Source organism: Meles meles, chromosome 1, assembly GCF_922984935.1.
Source record: "Meles meles chromosome 1, mMelMel3.1 paternal haplotype, whole genome shotgun sequence".
Classification (NCBI taxonomy): Eukaryota; Metazoa; Chordata; class Mammalia; order Carnivora; family Mustelidae; genus Meles; species Meles meles.
Genome location: NC_060066.1, coordinates 143,361,005 through 143,387,823, shown reverse-complemented (window position 1 = coordinate 143,387,823; position 26,819 = coordinate 143,361,005). Strand labels below are relative to the sequence as shown.

Sequence of the window (26,819 nt, the reverse complement as noted above, 5' to 3'; positions counted from 1 at the left end):
TACTTTTTTAAAGTTTCTAGATTAAAAGAGTTTATCCTGAGATTAAGCTGACATAAGATTAGACCAATATGGGAGTGCCTGGGTGGCTCAGTGGGTTAAGTCGCTGCCTTTGGCTCAGGTCATGATCCCAGGGTCCTGGGATCGAGTCCCACATCGGGCTCTCTGCTCAGCAGGAGCCTGCTTCTCCCACCGTCTGTCTCTGCCTGCCTCTCTGCCTACTTGTGATCTGTCAAATAAATAAATAAAATCTTAAAAAAAAAATTAGACCAATATGATAAGAGGTTTAAATGACCTAAATTCATTTGGATGGATGTTCTTTGTAAACCACCAGACAAAAGGTCAAGCAAGAAAAATCATTTTTAATAGCTATAAAAATTCTGTATTTTAAAAGCTATCCCTTAAAGGAGATATCACTAAAAAAAAAGCATTCACGGATAAAAGCACTTTGAGAAACTGCTAGACAAGTATAAAGCAATATTACTCACAATAAGTTTGAAACACTGTAGCCATCTTAACATTCTAGATAAAACAGGGCTTCTATGAAAAAATAAAAACACACAGAGAAATGCAGCATTTTTAAACATGAGAGGACAGATCAGAAGAATTTCAAATTCAATTTTTTGGGAAACTTTATTTATATTTTGATCTTAAATGATCATTATTTATTTTTCTGTAAGAGTGGGAAGCACAAAAATTTGCTAAATATCAGATCCACACAAATCCTCCTGAAGGTTTTCTGTGTAGTCTTCATTAATGCAAATCTCTGAATGTTTCACTCTGACTGTAGATCTTGAATCTGTTTTACAATAATGAAGCCATAAAGTTTTACCGCAGCACATTCATTATGAACTATAACATTTCTATTAAAAGGGCAGCCGGGAGAATGAGAAGCAGGCAATCTGTTGAGGCTCAGTGGCTCTTACTTGCTTTGTAGTTCTTGCTGGTGCTTTCAGAGAGCACACAGCACATGTATGGGGCATCTCCCTTATTAACCTCCCTAATCTAAAAATCTGTTGTTTGTAAAAGTGAACAAATTACAAACTATCATTTGCATAATTAGCCAACTCTGTTACGAAGCTTTTCGTTAGTGGTACCGACAAATGTGGAAGGAAGGAAATTTATGTGAACTGGGTTTTGTTAAGCTTGCCGACTCCTCAGATACCGCGGGCTGTGCTACCACTTCCACTGTTAATGAGATGTTTAATGCCTCACAGAAAGTGATCAAAGGAAGGAAGCAAAAGTAAAATATTCTCTAGGTACTGTAATATTTCATCTGATAAAGTAACAAAAGGATAGGACAAATTGAAGCAAGATTTATATGCGTTCCAACTTTTCACTCAGAAATTCTTCAACACTGTCTGTGTTCCATTTGAGGATGCTTAATTCTTCAGCAATGTTCCCGTTGTCATCCAAAAGCTTTAATACAGGATCGGAACCACGAACATACTACAAAAAGAAGGACGTGATTTTTTATCTGCTTAGAAGAGCCTTCTCAGCCTCAAGCAAAAACCAAACAATTCAACCAGGTTTAGCCAAAAGGCTTATATGTTATAATAGGTGTTACAGGATTTCAAAAAAGGAGAAGTAATTACATTTACCTCTAAAAAGAAAAACACCTGTTGGTATCGAGATTGTCTGAAATTTAAGGTGACTGAATGTAAACAAGTATTTATTTTATACACAACACTCAAAGTCCACATGAACTTAAAACCTTGAGAAAACAAGTTTACGATGAGAATGACTGTGTAAGACCACTGCTGGAATAGGCCGTGCACCAAATTATCAACATTCTGTACTGAGTTTTGAATTTTTCTTAAATACATTTTTTGTATTGTATTTGTAATTAGTTTGTAATTAGGCTGGACTCTGAAACTTGAGACCCAGTAGTTGACCCTAGTAATATCCGACAGAACTGAGCAATTCTAACAGTGACCAACATGATCACTAACAATGACAAACACAATCCCAATTCATTAAGAAATCAATCTTCAGTGCTAAATTAAGTAGAACCACATAACCCAAAAGGCAGTAGTGATGAGGAAGGCAGCTCTTAGAATTTCTTTCAGCAATTTATGCTTCAGTTCTCTAGTTTGTGAACTCTAGCATTTGGTATATTCTCCACCCATTTGCAATGCATACCATTACTACTTAACTATTTTTGATTAGATTATCTATAAACTATTTTAAAAGATTTGACTGTTCAAAAACTCATTTTAGTCCACAAAAGAAAAATTTATGTAGAATGTAGCTGTAAAAATCCTCAACAAAACATTATCAAACCTACTAATGTATGAAGGAATTATATACCATGACCAATTTGGATTTATTCCAGGTCTACAAGCTGGTATAACATTTAAAAATCAATGAATACATCCCCATCAATAGGCTAAATAAGAAAAATATTGTATCAACAGATGGAGAAAAAGCATCCTGTCATATGCTTCAAGGTGGCTGAATCTTGGGGACATCATAGTAAGTGAAATAAAGCAGCCATGATAGGATGAATACTGCATGATTCAACTCCTATGAAGTATCTAAAATAGTGGAAATCACAGAAACAATGCAAAAGGGTGGCTGGTCAAAGAGCTGGGAGGAGGAGAGGGGGAATTAGTGTTTAATGGGTATAGAGTTTGTTCTGCAAGATGAGGAAATTTCAGATCTGTTGCCCAACTGTAAGTTAAAGAATACTTTAGAAGGTAAATTTAATATTATCACAATTAAAAATTTAAAAAATGGGCTAAAGAGCTGAACAGATACCCAAAATAAGATCTACAGATGGCAAACAGGCTTATGAAAAGATGCTCAATTAGGGAATGCAAAATAAAACGAGTTAATACCATGTACTTATTACAATGGCTAAAATGCCAAGCACGGACAATATTTAATGCTAGAGATGATAGGGAAACAAACTTTTGTAACTAGTGGGTATACAACATAATACTGCCAATTTAGAAGACAGTTCGAGAATTTCTTAAAAAGCTAAAAATTGTACTGTATGATCTGGCAATTGTGCTTCTAGGTAATGAGTAAGTTGAAAACTTATGCCTACACAAAAATGTGTACGGCAGCTTTACTCATAATTGCCAAAGACTGGAAGCGACCAAGATGTCCTTCCATTGGTGAATATGAAAACCATGGTATAACAGAATATTTGTATTATTTTTAATTTTTTTTGAATATTCATATTATTTAGTGTTACCAAGAAATGTGCTACAAGGAAGATAGGGGAAGAACCTTAATTGCATACTGCTAAGTCCAAGAAGCCATTTGAAAAGGATACATGCTGTATGATTTCAACCATATGACCTTCTGCAAAGGGTAAACTACAGGGAGTTAAGATCAGTGGTTGCCAGGGGTTTGGGGGAGTGGGTGAGGCAGGAAGAAGTATGAACAGGTAGAGCGCAGGAGATTTTTAGGGCAATGAAACTATTCTTTAAGATACTGTAATGGTATATACACGGTATTATATACATTTGGCAAAACTAGAACTCTGCCGTACAAAAAAATCCCAATGCTAGTTATGGAATTTAGTTAATAATGCATCTGTATTGGTTTATCAATTGTACCACATAAGTTCAAGATGTTAGTAAGGGAAACTGAGTGGCAAGATACAATGAGGGAGGGGGTATATATGGGAACAGCATACTTGTGGATCAATTTTTCTGTATACCTAAAGTTACTCTAAGGTATTAAAAAAAAAAAACCTCAAATATTTTAATTAAAAAATATACTGGAAAAAAGGAATTCCAATAAAATCCTCTTACCTTGATTTGTAGTCCTCTGAATAGTTTGGGTTTATCGCTCCTGACAAAAGCTTAAGAAAAAATTCCAATTATTCACTTCCAAACTCAAGCTAGCTCAAAGATTAATATAAAAAGTACAAATACAATCAGTAAAACATTAGATCCTATATTAAAAAAACTAAAGAAATTCAAACATATAAATAAATGGAAAGGCATATCATACTCTTCAATGAGAAGAGTAAGTATTTTAAGATGTTAATTGCTTCAAACTTAATCCAAATCCCAAATTCTAATGGGATTCTGAGGGCCTGGTAGTAAGCTCTGTGACAAGAGTAAACAATGTAAGAAGTCTGGGTAATTTAGAAAAAGTGAAATATTGGAGGAGAATTTGTTCCATTGTTAATAGATGATGTGATACTGGAATAGAAAAAACTGGTTAGGAAATCTAGAGAGACTCAAGTATCTGTCATTGTTTAATACAGTAAAACTATCAAAGGGAAGGAAAGAATGACACGTGTGTGTGTGGGGGGGGTGTGTGTACGTGTGAATTATTTAACACACTGGAGAAAACTTGTCAAACTAGTTGGGAAAAATAGGATACAGCTACTTATTTTTCCATCTTGTATCTAAATGAATTCCAGATGGTTTAAGATTTTCACTTCATTCAACAAATATTTACTGCAGACTGAACCGTATGCCAGACAACAGAGATAAAGCTATACAAAACAAGATTCTTGCTCTTATGGAGCTTACAGTCCCGTGAGGAAGAAAGATACTAAACCAGTAATCACACTAATAATTTCGGCTGTGAGAAGTATTACAGAGAAGGTAACATACACAACTTCAATATGGAATATAAAATTCTTCTTCCTCACTATGACCACAGAGTAAATGCTTTATTGATATGCCTATACAAAAATGAAAACTTCAGGACAGTTAAACAACACTAGAAACAAAATTAAAAGTAAAAATTAAAAGTTATAAATGATCCACTATGGAAAATTTCTAACAACGTATCAAAGTGCTCATAAATTATTAAATACATAGTAGTGGACAAATGGACTAAGGACAGGAGGATGTAATGTACAAATATACAAGTGGTCAATAAACATTTTAAATGTTCATTCTAAAAACCAAATGTCAAAACAATGAGGTATCCTCATTCAGTGCAAAAATTAAAAAGAATACTTAAGGTTAGAGAAGGGATGGAGAGAGGGATTTTCCTGGGGGTTATTTGCGGGAGAAATATAGACATTTCCAAAGAGGTATTTAGCAAAATGAACCCAAAGTCTTAAAACTTACATACTCTTTAAATCTGAAAGTTCCCTGTTGGGTATTTGTTTATTCTGAGGAAATAACTGTACAATATAATGTAAAACTATATAAGGTCCTATTAACCAGATCTAGAAATTTGGAAAAAATCTGAGTGTTAAGAAGCTACAGGTAAAATAAATTAATGTGAACCACATCACAGAATGCATCTAATCATTACAAATTAACCTATTGGCCTTTTTCAAAGTGCTGGAACAAACAATCCTAAATTTTGTATGCAACCAGAAAAGACCCTGAATCACCAACGGAATATTGAATGAAAAAAACAAAACAAAACTGGGGGCATCACACTGCCTGATTTTAAGCTTTACTACAAAGCTTTGATCACCAAGACCGCACTGTAGGGGCACAAAAACAGACACACAGACCAGTGGAACAGAGTTGAGATCCCAGATATGGACCCTCAACTCTATGGTCAAATAATCTCCGACAAAGCAGGAAAAAATATCTAGTGGAAAAAAGACAGTCTCTTCAATAAATGTGCTGGGAAAACTGGACAGCTATGTATAGAAGAATGAAACCTGACCATTCTCTTATACCATACACAAAGACAAACTCAAAATGGATGAAAGATCTCAATATGATACAGGAATCCATCAAAATCCTGGAGGAGGACACAGGCAGTAACCTCTTCAACATTGGCCACAGCAACTTCAAGACATGCCTCCAACAGCAAAGGAAACAAAAGCGAAAATGAACTTTTGGGACTTCTTCAAGATAAAAAGCTTCTACACAGCAAAGGAAACAGTCCATGAAACAAAGAGGCAACCCATGAAATGGAAGAAGATATTTGCAAATGACACTATAGACAAAGGGCTGATACCTAAGTCTTTAAAGAACTACTCAAACTCAACACCCCAAAACCAAAAATGGGCAGAAGACATGAACAGACACTTCTCCAATGAAGACATACAAATGGCTAGCAGACACATGAAAAAATGTTCATCATCATTAGCCATCATGGAAATTCAAGTCAAAATCACATTGAGATACCACCTTACACCAGTTAGAATGGCAAAGATTAACAAGGCAGAAAACAACAAATGTTGGAGAGGATGTGGAGAGAAGGGAACCCTCTTAAACTGTTGATGGGAAATGCAAATTGGTACAACCACTTTGGAAAACAGTGTGGAGATTCCTCAAAAAATTAAAAATAGATCTACCCTGTGACCCAGCAATTGCACTACTGGGTACCTACCCCAAAGATACAGATGTATCTACATCACTACATCACTACAGATGTAGTGAAAAGAAGGGCCACCTGTACTCCAATGTTCATATAGCAGCAATGTCCACAACAGCTGAACTGTGGAAAGAGCTGAGATGCCCTTCAACAGAGGAAGGGATAAAGAAGATATGGTCCATTTATACAGTGGAATATTACTCAGCCATCAGAAAGGATGAATAGCCAACTTTTGCATCAACATGGATGTGACTGGAAATTATGCTGAGTGAAATAAATCAAGCAGAGAAAGTGAATTATATGGTTTCACTTATTTGTGGAACATAAGGAATAACATGGAGGATAGTAGGAGAAGGAAAGGAAAAGTGGAGGGGGGGAAATTGGAGGGGGAGATGAACCACGAGAGACTTGGACTGAAATAAACAGGGTTTTAGAGGGGAGGGAAGGACGGGGATGGGTAAGCCTCGTGATGGGTATTAAGGAAGGCACATATTGCATAGAGCACTGGGTGTTGGACATAAACAATGAAACTTTGGAACACTTTGGAACACTGCATCAAAAACTAATGATGTATTTTATGGCGACTAACACAATAAAGAATTATCCTGCTTAGTGACACAGAAGCAAACTCAAATAAAAAGCAAGTTTGAGATCAGTTTGTTTCTTCTGCTTGTCACAAAAAAATTTAAACATATTTATTCATAAATCTTAAAAAAATTAAGCCAGCAAATATAAAATATGTGGCACAATATATATAACCTTTAAAAATGTTAATTATTATTTTAATAGAGGACTATATCTGGAGTACAAGGTTTGGGGAAGTTTCATTTTTTAAAAAATTTTAAAAAGACTTTGTTAATTTGACAGAGCTCAAGCAGGGAGAGCGGGAGAGGGAGCGGAGAAGTACGTTCTTTGCTGGGCAGGGAAGCCCAATATGGAGCTTGATCCAAGGACCCAAGGGTCATGACCTGAGCTGAAGGCAGATATTTAACCGACTGAGCCACCCATGTGCCTCTTGGGGAAGTTTTAAATCAACGTTCTTCCTTTTTTTGAACTGTTGATCTATATTTTACCATTTTTTCCCCAGCAATGATCACATAAAACTGTTCAAATTAAATTTAGAACACATTTTTCTAAAATACAAGTAAGTTATTTCATATAAATACTTGATAGTTCTTAGATTTTATGGTGACATGAGAACTTATTTCTTAAACTTACAATTAACTAGCAATAGCATTATAGATAAGTTTCATTATGAAGGTCTCTACTCTTTGTTTTATTGCCTAAATGCAAGTAGTTTTTCTTTTCTTTTTTTTTTTAAAGATTTTATTTATTTATTTGACAGAGAGAAATCACAAGAGAGGCAGGCAGAGAGAGAGGAAGGGAAGCAGGCTCTCCGCTGAGCAGAGAGCCCGATGCGGGACTCGATCCCAGGACCCTGAGATCATGACCTGAGCTGAAGGCAGCGGCTTAACCCACTGAGCCACCCAGGCGCCCCAAAGTAGTTTTTCTTTTTAAGATTAAGAACTTGTTGGAAGAGACTCAGATATCCTATCTATACTTCCCCTACAGAATTTAGTTCAAAATAAAGCTGATTGTTAGTCTGTTTATTAGAATTTTTTCTGTCTTAATTCCATCCTTTAGAATTTGTCCAAATACTCTGCAGACTCCTGAATCCCAAAGCAAAAAATGATCTCATGGTATCCTGTTGCATTTTACACCATCCCTTTGGTAAATGCTATTATGCACACCTGTGCAAAACACTGGTTAATACTGTGTTGTCTACTGCATAAAAAACATCTCTAGGGGAAAAGGACTGTTCTTATATCTTTTCTGTATCCATTAATAGAGGCTAGCACACTTAATAATATTCATTCATTTGACAGATTTTCTAATAGGCTGAAATGAATAAATTTAATATGAGTCACTAATGACTATTTTCATCGTTCTTTACTCTGCTAAGCATAGATCTACAAAGCCTCCTGATCTTGAATGAGGGGGATATCTGTTAAATACCCTGTAGTAGCAAATCACATTTTACAAGTGGTGAATTAACTTAACAGATACTTGGGTGCTTTTTTGTACACATGGCAGTAGGATAGGCTATACAAGAGTATAACACTTACAAAAAGATGCATAATAACTTTTCTAGTTTATTTCCTGCTGCTTTAAAAAAGCTCAATAACATCAGTTTGAAGATTCCTAAAGAAATCCATGTCACTGGAATGCCTGAGTGGCTCGGTCCAGTTATGCATATGCATTCAGCCCAGGTCATGACCCCAGAGTCCCAAAAGTGGTGGGGGAGAGCAGTCCCTGCTCAGCAGGGAGCCTGCCTCTCCTTCAGTCAGCCACTCCCCCTGCTTGTGCTCTCTGACAAGTAAATAAAATCTTAAAAAAAAAAAAAAAAAAAAAAATCCAGCCACTGCATTTCCAGAAAATGTTCTTATGCCAACTTATTTGGTAGTTATAAAGGCAGTTTTTTTTTTTTTTAAAGATTTTTTTTTATTTGACAGAGAGAGAGATCACAAGTAGGCAGAGAGAGAGGAGGAAGCAGGCTCCCCGCGGAGCAGAGAGCCCGATGCGGGGCTCGATCCCAGGACCCTGAGATCATGACCCGAGCCGAAGGCAGCGGCTTAACCCACTGAGCCACCCAGGCGCCCCTATAAAGGCAGTTTTGTGAATAGTACTTTAAAGTGATCAAATACACAGAAGTGATTATAAAACACGTGAAATGTTTCAGCTTTTCACTCTGGATTCTTATAAATAGGTCATCTGCACAGCTCCCTTAGAGATGAGCTTAGTTTTGCTATATCTATTACTCAGAAACCTGTAGAACTCTTCTAATTCAGACTCTTCAAAGGTAACTATAGGGGCACCTGGGTGGCTCAGTGGGTTAAGGCCTCTGCCTTCGGCTCAGGTCATGATCCCAGAGTCCTGGAATTGAGCCCTGCATTGGGTTCTCTGCTCAGCGGGGACCCTGCTTCCTTCTCTCTCTCTGCCTACTTGTGATCTCTGTCAAATAAATTAATAAAATCTTTGGGCGCTTCGGTGGCTCAGTAAAGCCTCTGCCTTCGGCTCAGGTCATGATCCCAGGGTCCTGGGATTGAGCCCTGCATGGGGCAATCTGCTCCGCAGGGAGCCTGCTCCCTCCTCTCTCTGCCTGCCTCTCTGCCTAGTTGTGATTTCTCTCTGTCAAATAAATAAAATATTAAAAAAAATTAATAAAATCTTTAAATAAAAATTAAAAAAAAAAGGTAACTGTAAACAACAACAACAACAAAAAAGTTATCTTCCTAGTTCCAGAAAGAAGATAAAACTGGGGATAACAAGATAATAGGATATGTCTTAGGGTTACAGAAAAATGTTTAAATTAATTTATTTTTAAAATAAGTGAAAACATAAATGAAAAAGACAATACACTTGGCTAGATGTAATGATACACCTTTGATCACATCAGAAGGAGTCAGTCATACAATGTATTCCACTGGTTTTAAGACTTGATTTCATTTTAAGGGGTTACAGAAATTATGGTTAAGACCTGTGAACTATCATATAAAATTATAAGGAATGACATATGTTTTCCTGTTGATAAAAATAACGAATCATCATATATTCTAAATAAAAATGTCATATATCATACTCAGAAACAATACAAACAACGGCCAACAACAGCAGACAACAGAACTGAATTCTCAACTATGCTTAAGCAAGTTTCTGGATACCTGAGTATCTCTAAAATAAGAAAATTTACTATTATATACACACCATCTAGAGTGTAGAATTATGAGTCATTTGGGTCTTCCCAAGATGACAATTTAAAAGCACTTGAAAACATTCAAGAGAAAAGCAACTTAAACAACTGAAAGAAGCTGAGGAGACTGGAGGTACAACAATGAAGACAAATGAAAAATATAACTTCTTAGTACAGAAAGATAAAATCAGAAAAAGAATGTTTGAAGACTATAAACTTATCAGGATATATTAAACAATATAAACACAGGCTTTTCACTGGATTCCCATTTGTCAAAAGCGGAGGCATCCTTGAATTAGATAATTAGATAAATGACACAAAAAAATTCTGGAATTTAAGAGTTCCTAGTTTGGCAGAGGAAAAAGACCAAGAAAGCAAATAAAAACATTATGATATTATGTGGCAGCTGTGGAATATAAAGTGCTAAAGGCCACAAAAAACGTTTAGACTAAATTTTTAATGAGTAGCAGTTTGCCACAAGAACTGGAAGAGGCATAAGCCAGGAGGAACATGCAATATACGCAAAGCCTTAGAGGACAGAGCTCAGACATGCAGATAGTTGTGCATGTGAACTAGAGGTGTGAACAACAATCAAGAAAAGCATGTTGTGATGGGTCTTGTATTGTGAAGCTATTGAATTTGTCATTTATTCTGTATGTGATGGGGAGGGCCACAGAAATCAAGTACGTCTATTAGAAAAGTTCTTTTTGGTACTTGTGTAGAGGATGCAACAAAAGAAAGAAAAGGGAACAAAGATACCTGGACCAGGTAACAAGTAACTAATCTTTCTGGAGAAAGATGCCAAAGGCTTGATTAAAATCAAAGAAGGCCAAGGGAATATGATTTGAAAGTTCTTAAGGATTTAAGGAAGGGAAGAGATACCATTTGGTATCTCTAACTGGGTATAAAGTGTGAAAGTGCTTGGTCATATTGCCATTTGGGGAAAGAGGAAAGAAGATGGTATTCTTTTGTAAGACAAGAGTATAAATTCAGTTTCTGGATATGCTGGGTTTAAGGCCTCTCTACCAAAAATGTGGGCCACAGCCTAGAGGATTACAAGAAATGCAGAATCTCAGAATGCACCCCCAAGTTTACAGAATTTACAATTAACAAGATTTTCAGATGATTCATATGTACACAGATTTAAGGTATCTATAAGGCCATACAAACAAACATGTCCACTTGCAGTCAGAAATGTGCTTTCTAACAACAGAAAGCTGTGACCTACAGCTACAGATTAAGAGTGACATCAGGTAAATACTGTAATTGGAACAGAGGGACTGGGACATTCAAGAGACTAATAAAAGAAGAAAATATAAAGACAGACCCTGACTATAACTAACATTTGAAAGGTGGGTGGTAGAGGAGATGCCAGGAAAGGAGAATGAAAGTCTTGTTAGATGTAGGAAAAACTAGGAGGTAACAAATTCACAGAAGTAAAGGGAAGAGAGTTTCAAATGCTAGAGTCGAGTAAGATTTAACCGTCAGGAGGTAAACTGATAGAAACAGGAGCCAGAATATCATAGGTAGAAGAATGGCTGGCAGCAAATAAAATTCTGCTTATTATAAGAAGTCAGGCTACAGTTATAACTGATATACTGATCTGAGCTATTTTTATTTTTTACAGATGGCAGATAAAGGAATGCAGAAATGCCTGATTATTACTAATGGAAATTTATTACCTAAAGAGAAAGTATGTAACAAAAACAGTATCCTCCAAGTAATATTCTCGGTACTAAAATAGTGTTTGACACACAGTAAGCACTCAATAATTCACAGAATTACAGAATGGTTTACTTTGTATTTGTTGGTGCCATGCACATAATAAGTGCTTTAAGTGTGTTATTTAATCATCAAAACAATCTTATAAGGTAGGTTTTTATTGGTTCTAAACCATCTACTACCCATTTTATAAATGAGAAAAACTGATGAAGTGAATACTCATGAATGATACTACTTACAGGAAAACTCCAACGTCGCCTCATGATCCTCAAGGGATTACTACTGGCATGAGAAGGTGGTATGAGAAGTGAAATCACAGTCGGTATTAAGAAGTAAAAACCAAAAAAAAAAAAAAAAAAATGGTCCTACATTACTTTAAAAATTTTTTCTGCCTTCAAAGGTATACGATTCTAATAAGGAATTGGCAAAATATAGTCTGAGGTCCATAATCTAGGCTGCTGCTTCAGGAAGTACAGTTTTACTGGAACAAAGCTACACATTTAAATATTGTCTAAGGCTGCTTCTATACTACAGAAGCAGAGTTCAATAGTTGTAGCATAGACCTCTACTGCCGTCAAGCTGAAAAATTTTATCTAGCCTTTCACACAAAGTGTGTGGTATCTACATAATTAGGGAAAAAATTTTTTTGAGACACACACATATACTTAACATTGTAAGACTCATGCTTAAGAAGGTATTGTCATCTATTATTTTTCATGCTACTACAAATGATAAAACATTAGGTCCACAGGGCCACTGAAAGTGACTCCTGGCCTGGAGAGGGGGAAAGATAATCCCTCACCCAGCATGACTGCAGTTCATGAAGCTGATCCTCTTAGCTGAACAGGGAGGAAGCCCTGCTCTTCCTTGTTCCTGCAGCTATGGCAGAGAAGCTAAGTGTGGACAACTAGGATGACTGCTGGTCCACCCACCAATGAGCCCACACCAGCCAAAGGTGAGCCTCTCAACAGCATGGGGAGCAAAACCTGCCCAGTGTGCCCACAGAAGGCAAAGTGGGTGACTGCAATCAGCTGCACTGAAGGCGATCACAGCTCAACCACAATAGAAGGACACATGCAGCCCACAGAGGGGATACCCCTGGAGCATGCGGTGCTGATGAGAAAAATGGACTATGCTCTAGGGCACCACAAGACCACTTCCTCAGAACATAACTGCATTTTTTTTTTTTTAAAGATTTCACTTATTTGTCAGAGAGAAAGAGAGAGAGAGTAGGTACACACACAAGCAGGGGGAAGGAGAAGCAGGCTCCTCTGCTGAGCAGGGAGCCCAATGTGGGATTCAATCTCAGGACCCTGGGATCTACTTTCAAGACCAAAGGTTGTAGTTGACATAATACACACAAACACAGAGTAAGATAAAATGAAGAGCAAGGCATCTGTCCCAGATGAAAGAACATGACAAAAATCATAGTAAAAGAGCTAAATGAAACAGATAAGCAATATGCCTGATGAAATTTTAAACTAACAGTCAAAGATACTCAGTGGATTTGAGAAGAGTAGATGAACACAGTGACAACTTCAACAAAGAGAAAATACAAAAAAGAACCAGTCAGAATTGAAGAGTTCAATAACTAAAATGAAAAATACACTAGAAGGAATCAACAGCAGATGACGGAATGCAGAAGAATGGATCAGCAATCCAAAAGACAAGGTAACAGAAAGTAACCAAGCCAAACATCAAAGAGAATAAAAAATGAGAATTGGTTATGGAAAATGTGCAACATCATCCATTGTAACACATTCATATTACAGGGATGCCAGAAAGAGAAGAGAAAAAACAAGGGATCAGAAAACTTATTTTAAAACAATGGCTGAAAATTTCCCTAACCTGAGGAAAGGAAATAAACATTCAGATTCAGGAAGCATGCAGAGCCCCTAAAAAGATAACTCAAAGGAGGTCCACAACAAGACACATAATAATTAAAATATCAAGGATTAAAGACAAAAAGAATCTTAAAAGCAAAGCAAGAGAAAATAGTTACAATCAGGGAAACCCCATTTTTCACCAGAAACTTTGAGGTCAGAAGGGAGTGGCATGATATATTCAAAGTGCTACAAGGTAAAAACCTTCGAGCAAGAATACTCAGTGAGGTTATGGTTAAGAATAGGAGAAAAAAAAAGTTCCAGACAAAAGTTAAAGGAGTTCATCACCACTTAAGCAGAAAGAAAAGGCCATAAATGAGAAGAAAATTAGGAAAAGGAAAAATTCTCAAAGATAAAGGTGGTAGATTAAGCCAATGTGGAGACTGAAACATAAAAAATAGCAAAAATCAATTATATCTACAAAAATGAGTCAAGGGATACACAAAATAAAAAGATGTAAAATATGAAATCATACACGTAAAAGTGGCCATCGACTTTATATTATATAGACTGTTATACACACAGAATGTTATATGTGAACCAAATAATAACCAAAAAGAAGCCTACGATACATTCAAAAACTAAAAAGGGATCCAAGCATGTTTAAGAAAGCCATCAAAACAAAAGAGAACAAGACAGAGAACTACAAAAACAACCACAAAGCAATTAACAAAATGACAATAAGGATACACCTATGAATATTTAATTAAATGTAAATAGAATATGGGGCACCTGGTACAGTGGGTTAAATGTCTCTCTCTCTCTCTCTCTTTTTGCTTTTATTATTTATTTGAGAGAGAGAAGTTGAAGTGGAGGGTCAGAGGGAGAAGCAGACTCCCTGCTGAGCAGGGAGCCTGTTGTGGGACTCTATCCTGGGACTCCAGGATCATGACCTGAGCCAAAGGCAGATACTTAACCAACTGACCCACCCAGGCGCCCAAGTGTCTGTCTCTTGATTTAGGCTCAGGTCATGATCTCAGAGTTCTGAGATCAAGCCCTGCTTAAATTCTCTTTCTCCCTTTGCCCCTCCCTGCGTATGCCTGCACTAGCATTCTCTCTCTCTCTTAAAAAAAAAAAAAAAAGTAAATGGACCAAATGCTCCAATCAAAAGACAAAGGGTGACTGAATGGGTAAACAACAACAAAAAGGACCTATCTGTATCTTGTTTACAAGAGACTTGCTTCAGACTTAGACACATACAGAGTGAAAAATGAAGGTATGGGTAAAGATATTCCATGCAAACGGAAGAGAAAGAAAAAGATTGGTAGGAATACTTTTATCAGACTGTAGCAAGAGACAAAGAAGGGCATTACAGAATGAAAGGATTTAACAATTATAAATATCTCTGCACCCAAAACAGTATCACCTAAATACACATAAAGCAATTATAAAAGGTATAAAGTAAGAAATCAGCAGTAATACAATAGCAGGTGACTCACTGTGGATAGAAAATCAACAAGGAAAAAAGTAGCTTTGAATGACACATTAGACGAGACAAAACAGGTATAAACAGAATATTCCATCCAAAAACTGCTGAATATACGTTCAAGTGCACATGGTACATTCTCCAGGGCAGATCCTATCTTAGGCCACAAAGAAGTCTGAATAATTTTAGAAGTCTAAAATCATGTATCTTTTCTGACCATAAAGGTATGAAACAAAAAATAAATTACAAGAAAAAAACTCAAAAAGCGAAAACACATGAAGGTTAAGAAAACACACTACTGAACACCAATCGGTCAACAACAACAACAATAAAAATCAAAGAGGAAATAAAAATATACATGAAGAGAAATAAAAATGAAAACACAATGGTCCAAAAATCTTTGGGATGCAGCAAAAGCAGTTCCAAGAGGGAAATTTATGGAGATACATGCCTACCTCCAGAAACAAGAAAAACCTCACCTTACATCTAAAGGAACTAGAGAAAGAACAAACAAAGCCCATGAAAAAGGGAAATGATAAAGATTAGAGTGGAGGGGCATCTGCCTTTGGCTTGGGTCATGATCCTGGCTGAGGTCCTGGGATCAAATCCCCATCGGGCCCCCTGCTCAGCAGGGAGTCTCCTTTTCTCTCTCCCTTTGCCCCTCTCCTCTGCTCATGTGCATACTCTCCTTTAAGTAAATAAATAAAATCTTAAAAAAAAAAAGAGTGGAAATAAATGAAATAGCAACTAAAAACTAAAATAGCAACCAAAAAAAAAAAAAATTAGAGAAGTTCAGTATCAATTTGTATGTCCACCAACATTACTCCAGAGCTGGTACTCTAAAAAGAGGAAGACTCATCAAGAAAAAGAGGGATCAGTTCAGTATTTCAAATCATTGTGATACACATTAATAAGAGGAAGGATACAAACCATATCATCATCTCAATGGATGTATAAAAGGCATCTGACAAATTTTACCTTTGCTCAGGATACAATCTTTTTTTTTTTTTTTTAAAGATTTTATTTATTTATTTGACAGAGAGAGATCACAATAGGCAGAGAGGCAGGCAGAGAGAGTGAGAGGGAAGCAGGCTCCCCGCCAAGCAGAGAGCCCGATGTGGGACTCGATCCCAGGACCCTGAGATCATGACCTGAGCCGAAGGCAGCGGCTTAAACCACTGAGCCACCCAGGCGCCCCACTTAGGATACAATCTTAAAATGAGTTTGGGTTAGGAGGGAATACACCTCAACATAATAAAGGCCATATATGAAAAACCCACAGCTAACATCACACTCAATGGTGAAATGCTGAAAGATTTTCCCCTAGGATCAGGAACAAGATAAGGACGTCCACACTTAAACAACACAGTACTGGAAATCCTAGCTGCAGAGGAGTGATCATGACCAAATTTGTAAAGAAGCAAAACTGTTACCATTTGCAGATGACTAGATACTTTATATAGAAAACACTAAAGACCACCAAAACTGATTAGAACAGATACATTCAGCTGTTTCAGGATAGAAAATTAATACACAGAAATTGGTTTTATTTCTATACACTAATAATGAAGTAGCAGAAAGAGAAATTAAGAGAACAATTCTATTTAAACTGTACCAAAAGAATAAAATACCTTCAAATAATAAACCACGGAAGTGAAACACCAATATTCTGAAAACTATGGGACACTAATGAAAGAAACTGTACATGACAATAACAATGGAAAGATATTCTGTGCTCATGAACCAGAGGAACTACTATTTTTTTTTAAAGATTTTATTTGTGGGGTGGAGAGAGAGAGAGAACATGAGTGGAGGGAAGGACAGAGGGACAGTGAGAAGCAGACTCTGCTGAGCAGGGAGCCAGATGCCAGGCTGGGTCCCAGGACCCTGAGATCATGACCTGAGTCAAGGAAGATACTTAACTGACTACACCACCCAGGTGCCCTGGAGGAATTATTGTTAAAAATGTCCACACTAGGGGCGCCTGAGTGGCTCAGTGGGTTAAGCCACTGCCTTTGGCTCGGGTCATGATCTCAGGATCCTGGGATTGAGCCCCGCATTGGGCTCTCTGCTCAGTGGGGAGCCTGTTTCCCCATCTCTCTGCCTGCCTCTCTGCCTACTTGTGATCTCTCTCTCTGTGAAATAAATAAAATATTAAAAAAAAAAAAGTCCACACTACCCAAAACAATCTACAGATTCAATGAATTTCCTATCAAATACCAATAGCATTTTTCACAGAACAAGAACAGATAATCCTAAAATTTTTACGGAAATGTAAAAGACCTTCAATATCCAAAGTAATCTTAAGAAAAACAAAGCTAGAGGTAACACAATCCCAGATTTCAAGATATACTACCAAAGCTACAGTAATCAAAACAGTATTATATAAGCACAAAAGCAGACACAGAGGTCATGGCATAGGATAGAGCCCAGAAATAAAACCCATGCTTAAATCATCAATTAATCTATAACACAATATACAAAAGGAAAAAGACAGTAACGTCAATAAATAGTTTTGGGAAAACTGGACAGGCATATGCAAAAGAATTAAGCTGGACCAGTTTCCAACACCATTCACAAAAATAAACTCAAAATGGATTAAGGACCTAAATGTGAGGCCCAAAATCATTAAACTCCTAAAAGAAAACATTGATTATAATCTCTCCATTATTGGCCTTAGCAACATTTTATGGAAATGTCTCCTCAGGTAAAGAAAAAATATAAACTGTTGGGACTGCAGCAAAAACAAAAAGCCTCTACACAGCACAGAAAACCATCAACAAAACAAAAAGGCAACCTCATGAACAGAAGATATGCAAATAACATGTGAGAATATACAACTCAACAGCAAAAACCAAACAATCTGATTAATAACTGGGCAGATGACCTAAATAGACATTTTTTCAAAGAAGACATATGTGTGGCCAACACACACATGAAAAGATGCTATCACTGATCACCAGGTTAATGTAAATCAAATCCACAAAGAGATCACTTCACACAAATCAGGATGGCTAATATGAAAAAGACAAAAAATAAAAAGTGTTGGCTATCATGTGAAGAAAAGGGAAACCTCATGTACTGCTGATGGGAAAATAGTACGGAGGTTCCTCAAAAAAATTAAATAGAAACAGGGTTTTCAAAGAAATGAAAACATTAACTTGAAAAGATACACTTACCTTCTATGTTTCCTGCAGCATTACTTACAAAAGCCTAGATGTGGAAGCCACCCAAGTGTCCATCGATAGATGAATGGATATACCATACCAGGAAGGTTCTGCTCCAAGACAGCAACTCAGGAAGACCCTGAACTCACCTTCTCCACAGACACAAACTTAGACCTATTTATGGAGCAAGTTCTCCTGAAGAAATGAGGGCTGAGTGAACAGCTTCTTACAACAAAAGAGAGAGAGGGCATAGAGAACGGCAGGAGAGAGACAGTGGGTCTGTCGTGGAGAGGGACAGTACTGAAGGCGAGCAGATTCTGTGAGCAGATTTGTCTGTCCTGTGGCAGAGGCTGCTACACTGACCCCTAGCCCACTGAGCCCTGGGTGCTCTGGGGCACAGAAAAAAAGCTGAGGTTTAAAAGAACTTATAGAACATAAAGGAACGAGTCCCAGAACCTTGCCAAATAATGAGGAAGCTGCTGGAACTCTCTTGGTCAAAAGAGCAGGTGAAGGGGTGCCTGGGTGGCTCGGTGGGTTAAGGCTTCTCCCTTCGGCTCAGGTCATGATCCCAGGGTCCTGGGATTGAGCCCCACATTGGGCTCTCTGCTCAGCAGGGAGCCTGCTTCCTCCTCTCTCTCTGCCTACTTGTCATCTCTATCAAATAAATAAAATCTTAAAAAAAAAAAAAAAGAGCAGGTGAATACCATGATTTACATTCTCTCTCCACCGTGACAATGTAATCAAGACCAGGGCCCCCAGCCGACACCAGCCCCAGATATAGTGGGGCATGGGCAGGGTGAGGGGGTGTTTAAAAGTTCAAGGAGAATTTAAATATCCAGCACTAGAACTCTGCTAGATGGGGGGACAGCTGCTGGCACTCTCTCCAGGTTGGAGGGGCGGGTGAGAAACATGGTTTACGATGTTCTCCATACCTTGATAACTTGGATGGGAGGAGGGTCCAGGTACCCTAACCAGCATGTTGCTTCCTGGGTCCCCAGCCCATATTGACCCCAACCACTCCACCAAGCAGTTTCAGCACAGTCCACACCAGGATACCCCTGGTCAGATCAGCAGTTGTGCCAATGTGACAAGAACACAAAGCACTCTGGAACACTCCAGCTCCACACCTCTTTGGCTCCTTAGAGCTTCCTAGGACACCCCTGGCACAGAGATTACTGGGACCTCCTGGCTCAGGAACCCCCAGCCCATGCTGGCCCAGTTTTAGTTCCCTGCCAGGACACTCGCTGCACTGAGCAATCTGTGATACCCTGACCTCACCCACTTCAGCTTCAGCTGTCCCACCAGGTGCTTTCTGCCTGGGGAGCCCTGGGGGCAGCCACAGACCCCATCCATTGCAGCTTTAGCTGTCCTCTCAGGGCACCGTGGGCACGGAGAGCTCCAGGACCACCTTGCCCCATACCTACTTCAGCTACAGATGTTCTACCAAAATGCCCCCTACAGAGAATACTTTAGGACCTCTCCCAGGCCCATGCCTTACCCTGAATCAAGCTGCCTTGCCAGGGTGCTTTCTGGAGAGCCCCAGGACACCCCAGCACACACTTGATCAGCTTCACAGTCTACCCAGGGGACAACCATACACAAGACCATTCCTCTAAGTTTAGAAGTGGCTGTTCTGCTTAATTCACAGAAACAAGCACTTTAGAAAGTAAAGCAGACTGGAGAGACAGAAGAATATGCTACCAAAGCAAGAATAAGACAGAACCTCAGGAAAAGAACTAAATGAACATAGCTAAGGAATGGTCTGATAAAGAATTTAAAAAAAGTAATGATCATAAAGATGCTCACTGGACTGAAGCAAGTAAAAGAACTGAGGACTTCAACAAAGAGAAAATATAAAGAAGAACTATCAGAGTTGAAGAATATAAGAACTGAAATGAAAAAACTGGAGAATCAACAGTAGGTTAGCAGATGCAGAACAATGGATAACTGATCTCGAAGACAGGCTATGGAATGCTTACTCGTTAAGCATCTGCCTTCTGCTCAGGTCATGATCTCAGGGTCCTAGAATCCATCCCTGCTCAGCAGGAAGCCTGCTTCCCCATCTTCCACTCCCTCTGCTTATGTTCCCTCTCTCACTGTGTCTCTGTCAAATAAATAAAATCTTCACAATGGGGCGCCTCGGTGGCTCGCTCAGTGGGTTAAAGCCTCTGCCTTTGGCTCAGGTCATGATCCCGGGATCCTGGGATAGGGCCCCTCATCAGGCTCTCTGCTCAGCAGGGAGCCTGCTTCCCCCCTCTCTGTCTCTGCCTGCCTCTCTGCCTACTTGTGATCTCTGTCTGTCAAATAAATAGATAAAATCTTAAAAAAAAAAAAAAGGTATGGTGGGGGAGATGGACAAAATGGATGAATGGGAGTGGAAGATAAGGGCTTCTAATTACAGAATGAATAAGTCATAGAGAAGGCAATCAATGGTACTGTAATAGCATGCGTGACAACTCAGCCATGGTGAGTACAGCATAAAGTACGGACTTGTCCAATTACTACAACTTACACAAATTACACCTGAAATTGATGTAAAATTGTGTGTCAGCTATATTTTAATTAAAAAAAGAAAAGTGTAGAATACACAATGGAATATTACTCAGCTACAGAAAAGAATGAGATCTTTCCATTTGTGACAACATGGATGGGTCTAGAGTGATTAAGCTAAGTGAAATAAGCCAGACAGAGAAAGACAAATACCATATCATTTCACATATTTGTGGAATCCAAAAAATAAGTGAAATAACCAAAAAATGAACAGATTCTTAAATACAGAGAACTGGTGACTGCCACAGAGGAAGTGGATGGAGGGGTTGGGTGATTAAAGGGGATTAAGAGATACCAGTTTCCAGTTATAAAATAAATACTAAGTCACAAAAATAAAAAGAATATAGTCAATAATATTGTAATAACATTGTATGGTGTCAGATGATGACTACACTTAATGTGGTTAGCACTGTGATATATATATATACATATATATATATAAAATTACCAAATCAGTATGCTGTACACAGGAAACATTATATGTCAATTATTCCTCAATAATTAAAAATACTAAGGATTATAAGAAAGTATTCATACTTAACACAACCAAAACATGGAAATTAGAAGAATCTTAGGAGCTGAACCTAGAACTGGTTTTGGAATATAATCTGGGACATTTTTTTCCACAAACACTGAGTGTTAAGTTCAATAAAATGTTTCAGAATTTGATTCTCTCTTCTGGTATTATTTAACATTAATTTACTTTTCTGTTTTATGACCTGTCTGTTTTAAATTAGGTGAATTTAAAAAATTACAATTATTGTTAAGATAAAGTATAATGAAAGTTATGATAATCCCAGAGGCTACTGGATGTTGATGACAAAAGACCATAATGCAATGATGACATGAAAATTAGCTTAGTATTTGTAATTACTGTAAAAAATGACAACTCTCCTTCATGCCCTATTATAGATTATCTATAAGATAGTGAGTAAGAGGGGTGCCTGGGTGGCTCAGCATGTTAAAGCCTCTGCCTTTGGCTCAGGTCATGATTCCAGGGTCCTGGGATCAAGCCCCATATTGGGCTCTCTGCTCAGCAGGGAGCCTGCTTCCCCCGCCTCCCCCGCTCTGCCTACTCTTGATCTCTGTCTGGCAAATAAATAAATAAAATACAAAAAAAAAAAAAAAAAAGATAGTGAGTCAAAAAGTGGGAATATAATAATGGTTATACTTAAAATATACCACCGCCTCATGGACTCCGAAACACTGGAATTACACATAATTGTACTGAATATGGATACACATTACAGAAATTATCACTTCCATTTAAAAAAACTTGTGTATTAAATATTTATACACAGAATTGAAATCCAATTGCTTTCAAAAGGAAAAGACAGTATGAATACATGTGTCCTAAGTATGACAATTTAACTACATATAAGAAATATATAGAATTAAATTCCACTATAAGGATTGATAAACTCCACTCAAGCTTTTAAAGACTGAACTTCCGACTGTAGAAATTACTACCAAAGACATAATAAAATCTGCTATCACAAATAACGCTAACTGTGGTAGTATCAAAGCTATTCTTAACCTCATGAAAATCTAAGTCACAAAAGATTATTAGTAAAACAAGTCAATAAATGTGAATAATGTAATTAAAAAGCAATTTCTAGGAATAAGGATGATCAAACTATCATTTAGAGAAGTGATATAAAAACCAAAATCAACTATGGTACACTTCTGAGTGTGCTGAAGGCAAAAAAAAAAAAAAAAAAAAATCGGCATGAGGAATTTTTCCCTAAGCAGTAGATACATTCTCTCCTATAGGAGAATATATTTATTCTGACAAAGAATGTATTTAATTAGATGTGTATCTACTCTGGGCCTCATATAATATAGTTCCCAAGCCAAACTATTATTCTATTACATTTCTGTGCCAAAAAGAGCAATATATTATTATAAAATAATTCTAGGTCAGCAATAAAGGGCATGTGTGAACACAGGTAATTTAAAAGATACTAAGTCCAAAAAATTCCCTTGCCATTAAGTAAACAAGGTAGAAGCCATGAGAAAGTGAGCAGAGATAAAAATAAGGTGTATAAATCAAGCACTTACATATTTCAGTTACAAATGAAACAAACAAAACACTTCATTACCTTTATACAATTTCAGTTTTATAAAACTGATTCTCAAATGACATGCCAGGACAGAATAGAAAAGTCTTAGTCCAAGTCTTTTCTGGAGATGCAAAGCTCCATTACTATTTGATGTCAACCAAAAGAACACATTTTCACAATTATCCTTTCAAATGTTTTTCCTGAAAATTTCCTGTGAGGATGTACATGGATGACTGCTTTTCCTCTGTACCTCAAGTTCTATGGTAATTAATTCTCTTTAACGATTTGTCACTTTGTACAGGTCTATTCTCACTTACTCCAACTGTTCCTTATGAGCATTTTATAGAAATCAACTTACACTTAAGATACATTAGAATGGTGTGTTATTTAAAGGAATTACATTTATATTTGGTAAATCAAAGGCTCCTGTAAATTTACACTTAAGTAAAGGAAAGGCCCTCCTAAGAATATAACCACTTCATCATGTGTTGTATCATACATTATGCCTACTTAAAATAACCTTATATTCAATGATTACTATAAAACTCTACCTCCAGAAAACAGAATGTGGAAAAAATACATACACTGCTGAGAAAGTATAATCCTAAAAATTCTTATTCTTGGGAATATGTAATGAAAGTATTCTTGTAAAATACTGATTTTAAATTAAAGTGAGAATTTACTGGAGAAAATTTTACATACCTTGGACTTGAGGGAACCTCCCCAATTTTCATCCACAAACTTCAAGAATAGCTCCTGCATAAAGCTGCAAAAGGAAAAACAAGAATTTAAAAAACTGGTATAATTTTAAGATTTTATTTATTTTGGGAAGGGAAAGAGAAAGCACGAGTGGGGGCGGGAGGGAAGAGAGGAAGGGTGAGAGTCTTTCAAGCAGACTTTACACTGGGAGCCTGATGGTAGGGCTCAGTCTCAATGACCCTGAGATCATGACCAGAGACAAAAATCAAGAGTCGGAAGCTTAAACAACTGAGCCACTCGGGCACCCCTGTTGTAATTTTAAAAATATAGTTATTTCAGTTAAAATAAATATTACAGTTAAACAGACAGAATCAAATATTCACAGCTGGAGAGAACTATGTAGTTCCATTCTGACAGAAGAGGAAATGAGGCCCATGGATGTTAAATGATTGAGGAATTTAAGCCCTACTTAGTAAGAGATTGAAGGAGATGTGAATTGACAATGAGTCTGAATAGGTAAAATGTCTTTTTAAGTTTTTCACAAAATTCTGAAGATTTCCTATAGTTTTTTTAGAATGCTAGATTGAACACAGGTTTGTATTCATCTATCCAATATAGGTATTTAAGGAGAGTTCTTTCTAGTTGGTTAAAATTAAGCAATCAATATTTAAAATTAAATATAACCTCAATACTTTTAAAAATTAATTATAGTATATACTACGTAAAGATACTAGAAAACCAGTAAAATATCGTTATAATTTTTGTTAAAGATCTGAGAGAGACAGAGAGGAAGAGAGACTGTGCACACGTGTGTGCGAGTGTGTGGGGGAGGGAGAGAGGCCTGAGGTGGGGCTCTATCTCACAAACCATGAGATCATGAGATCATGAGATCATGACATCAGACCTGAGCCAAAACCAAGAACGGGCGTTTAACTGACTGAGCCACCCAAGCACCCCTCATTAGAAAGAATTTAAATGCAAATATTTTTCCTTAATGAAATTCACTTAAAATGAATTAAATGATAAATACTGCTTTTCTAGCTATATAGGACCTGCACAATTTATAGTAAAAGCTCATTATAAAAAACTATAATGCAAAAATTTTATTACAATGAATTCAGCTGAAATGGATTCAATGGTAAACATCACTTTTTTTCAGTGTAGAGCCTGACCATTCTTTTTGTAGTGACATGGGGATGCTAAGGCTCTAAGAGAAGGCAGGCAATTATAAAAACATACTATATCCATTTTATTTCTTGTTAGTCTTTACACTTTTTATTGTAGGTCTAAAAGCTGAAGATGGATTTTACTTTTAAGTTCTAAAATAGCATAAATATCCCATGCACTATGCAGGATGATTATTTTAAATACTTAGGAAAATATAAAAAAGTACAGAGTAGAAATTAGAAATTTACTTTAATTCCATTTAAACCCAAGAGATAATTTTTTTTTTTTAACCACTTTGGAGATTCTGACCTAGATCAATAGTTCTTAAATTTTTGAGGGCCACAGATACTTTTGAGAATCTGATGAACTTTTGCTTTGAGGCTATTCATGGTCTCTATGAAACCACTGATGAATTTCAAATTAAGAACTCTGATGATCTCCAAAGATTCTCTGCAGCATTAACAATTTGGTATTAGGGTGATCTAATTTTATGCATTTTATGCAGTAAGCTGCTTTTTAGTTACTCTTGTTAGACAAGCCCACAGAATATCTTTAAAAATATCAGGTCATATTACCAATAAGATCATGAAAGATGTTCAACATCACTAATCGTTAAGAAAAAAGCAAATAAGAATCACAATGAGCTATCAACCATTTCACACACTATGATTGAAAACAACAACACAGAAAACCAGTGGTGGTGAAGATGTGGAAAAATCAGAACCTTGGTCACTGCTGCTGGTAAGGTAAAATAGTACAGGCACTATGAAAATAAAACAGCGGTTCCTTAAAAAATTAAACATAGAATTATATGATTCAGCAATTCTACTTCTAGCCAGAAGTTAGAGGCAAACCAAATGTCTATTGGCCAATGAACGGATAAACAAATGTGGTATATACATATAATGAAATATTGTCTTAAAAAGAGAAAATTATGACACATGCTATAACATGCATGAATCTTGCAGACAGGAAATAAAGCAATTACAAAAGGATAAATACTACATGATTCCACTTTTTTGAAGTACTTAGAGCAGTCAAGTTGGGAGACAGAAAGTCAAACGGTGGTTGCCAGGGGCTGGGAGAGGGAAGAGGAGGAGCATTATATATTGAGAATGGAGTTTCAGTTTAGAAAGATGAAAAAGTTCTGGAAATATACGGACACTTAAAAATAGTTAAAATGGTGAAGTTTATGCTCTCTCTCTATATATATATTACCAGAATTAAGAAAGTTAAAGAAGTAGTAAGGCCATATTAAAATTCAGTTATTAGATTTAGCTTTTACTTGTTAAGTCTGTGATCCCCTGGAAACTAAGTGGAGATTCCATTACCTTACATAATAGCATTTCTCTACAAAACTGTTTCCCAATATTCTCCATAACATGACATGTGGAAAATGGTTAATGACTTCATGACTACAAAACTGTTTCCCAATATTCTCCATATCATGACACGTGGAAAATGGTTAACAACTTCATGAAGTACTGGGGTAAGAGGAGGATGCTTAGAACTGGAGATGACTAGCTTGGTGGGCCCTGTGCATCCCTGTCCCTATTTGGCTTTTGCAAGGACTGAAGGAGTCTGTATCCCAGCAGACTTCTAAGGCATTCATGGAAAGCACTTCTCTGTACAACAAAACAAATGGTTAAAAATATTAGAAACATGTTCAATGAAGAGGCAGCTCAGATGTGACTTTGTCCAGAAAAACTTTTGTTGATTTCCTATCCTGCAGGTACTTTCTGCAGAATTCCAGTTTTTTCTTTCTTTCTTTTTTCTTAAAGATCTTACTTATTTGACAGAAAGAGCGTGCACACACGCTCACACAAGCAGGGGAAGCAGCAGAGGGCGAGGGAGAAGCAGGCTCTCTGCTGAGCAGAGCCAGATGTGGGGCTTAATTCCCAGGATCCCTGGATCATGACCTGAGCTGAAGGCAGACTCTTAACTGACAGAGCCACCCAGGCACCCCAGAATTCTGTTCTTATAATGCGCTGTAAGTATTCTGTAACTTAACTGTGGAAAGGAAATGTCTTATTTATCATAACTATCCCCAGAACTAGACACAAAGCTTCTCAATGTATGTATGTTGGAGAGAATTACTCATTTAACAGAATTAAATACCTCTTTTTTTGTTAC

The 26,819-nt window shown here is 37.1% G+C and overlaps 1 protein-coding gene across 1 annotated transcript in view; it reads right to left on the bottom strand.

Annotated features, from left to right (window-relative positions):
• Positions 1–339: 339 nt before the first annotated feature.
• The window catches only part of SELENOF (selenoprotein F), a 54,977-nt gene continuing 28,497 nt past the window's right edge, over positions 340–26,819 (bottom strand). Inside the window, exons 3-5 of the mRNA XM_046025834.1 lie at positions 23,523–23,586; positions 3,765–3,814; positions 340–1,446 (exon numbers count right to left, since the gene is read on the bottom strand). Of these exons, the coding sequence (XP_045881790.1) occupies positions 1,315–1,446; positions 3,765–3,814; positions 23,523–23,586 (246 nt within the window). The 3' untranslated portion in view covers positions 340–1,314. The remainder of the gene's footprint in view (positions 1,447–3,764; positions 3,815–23,522; positions 23,587–26,819) is intronic.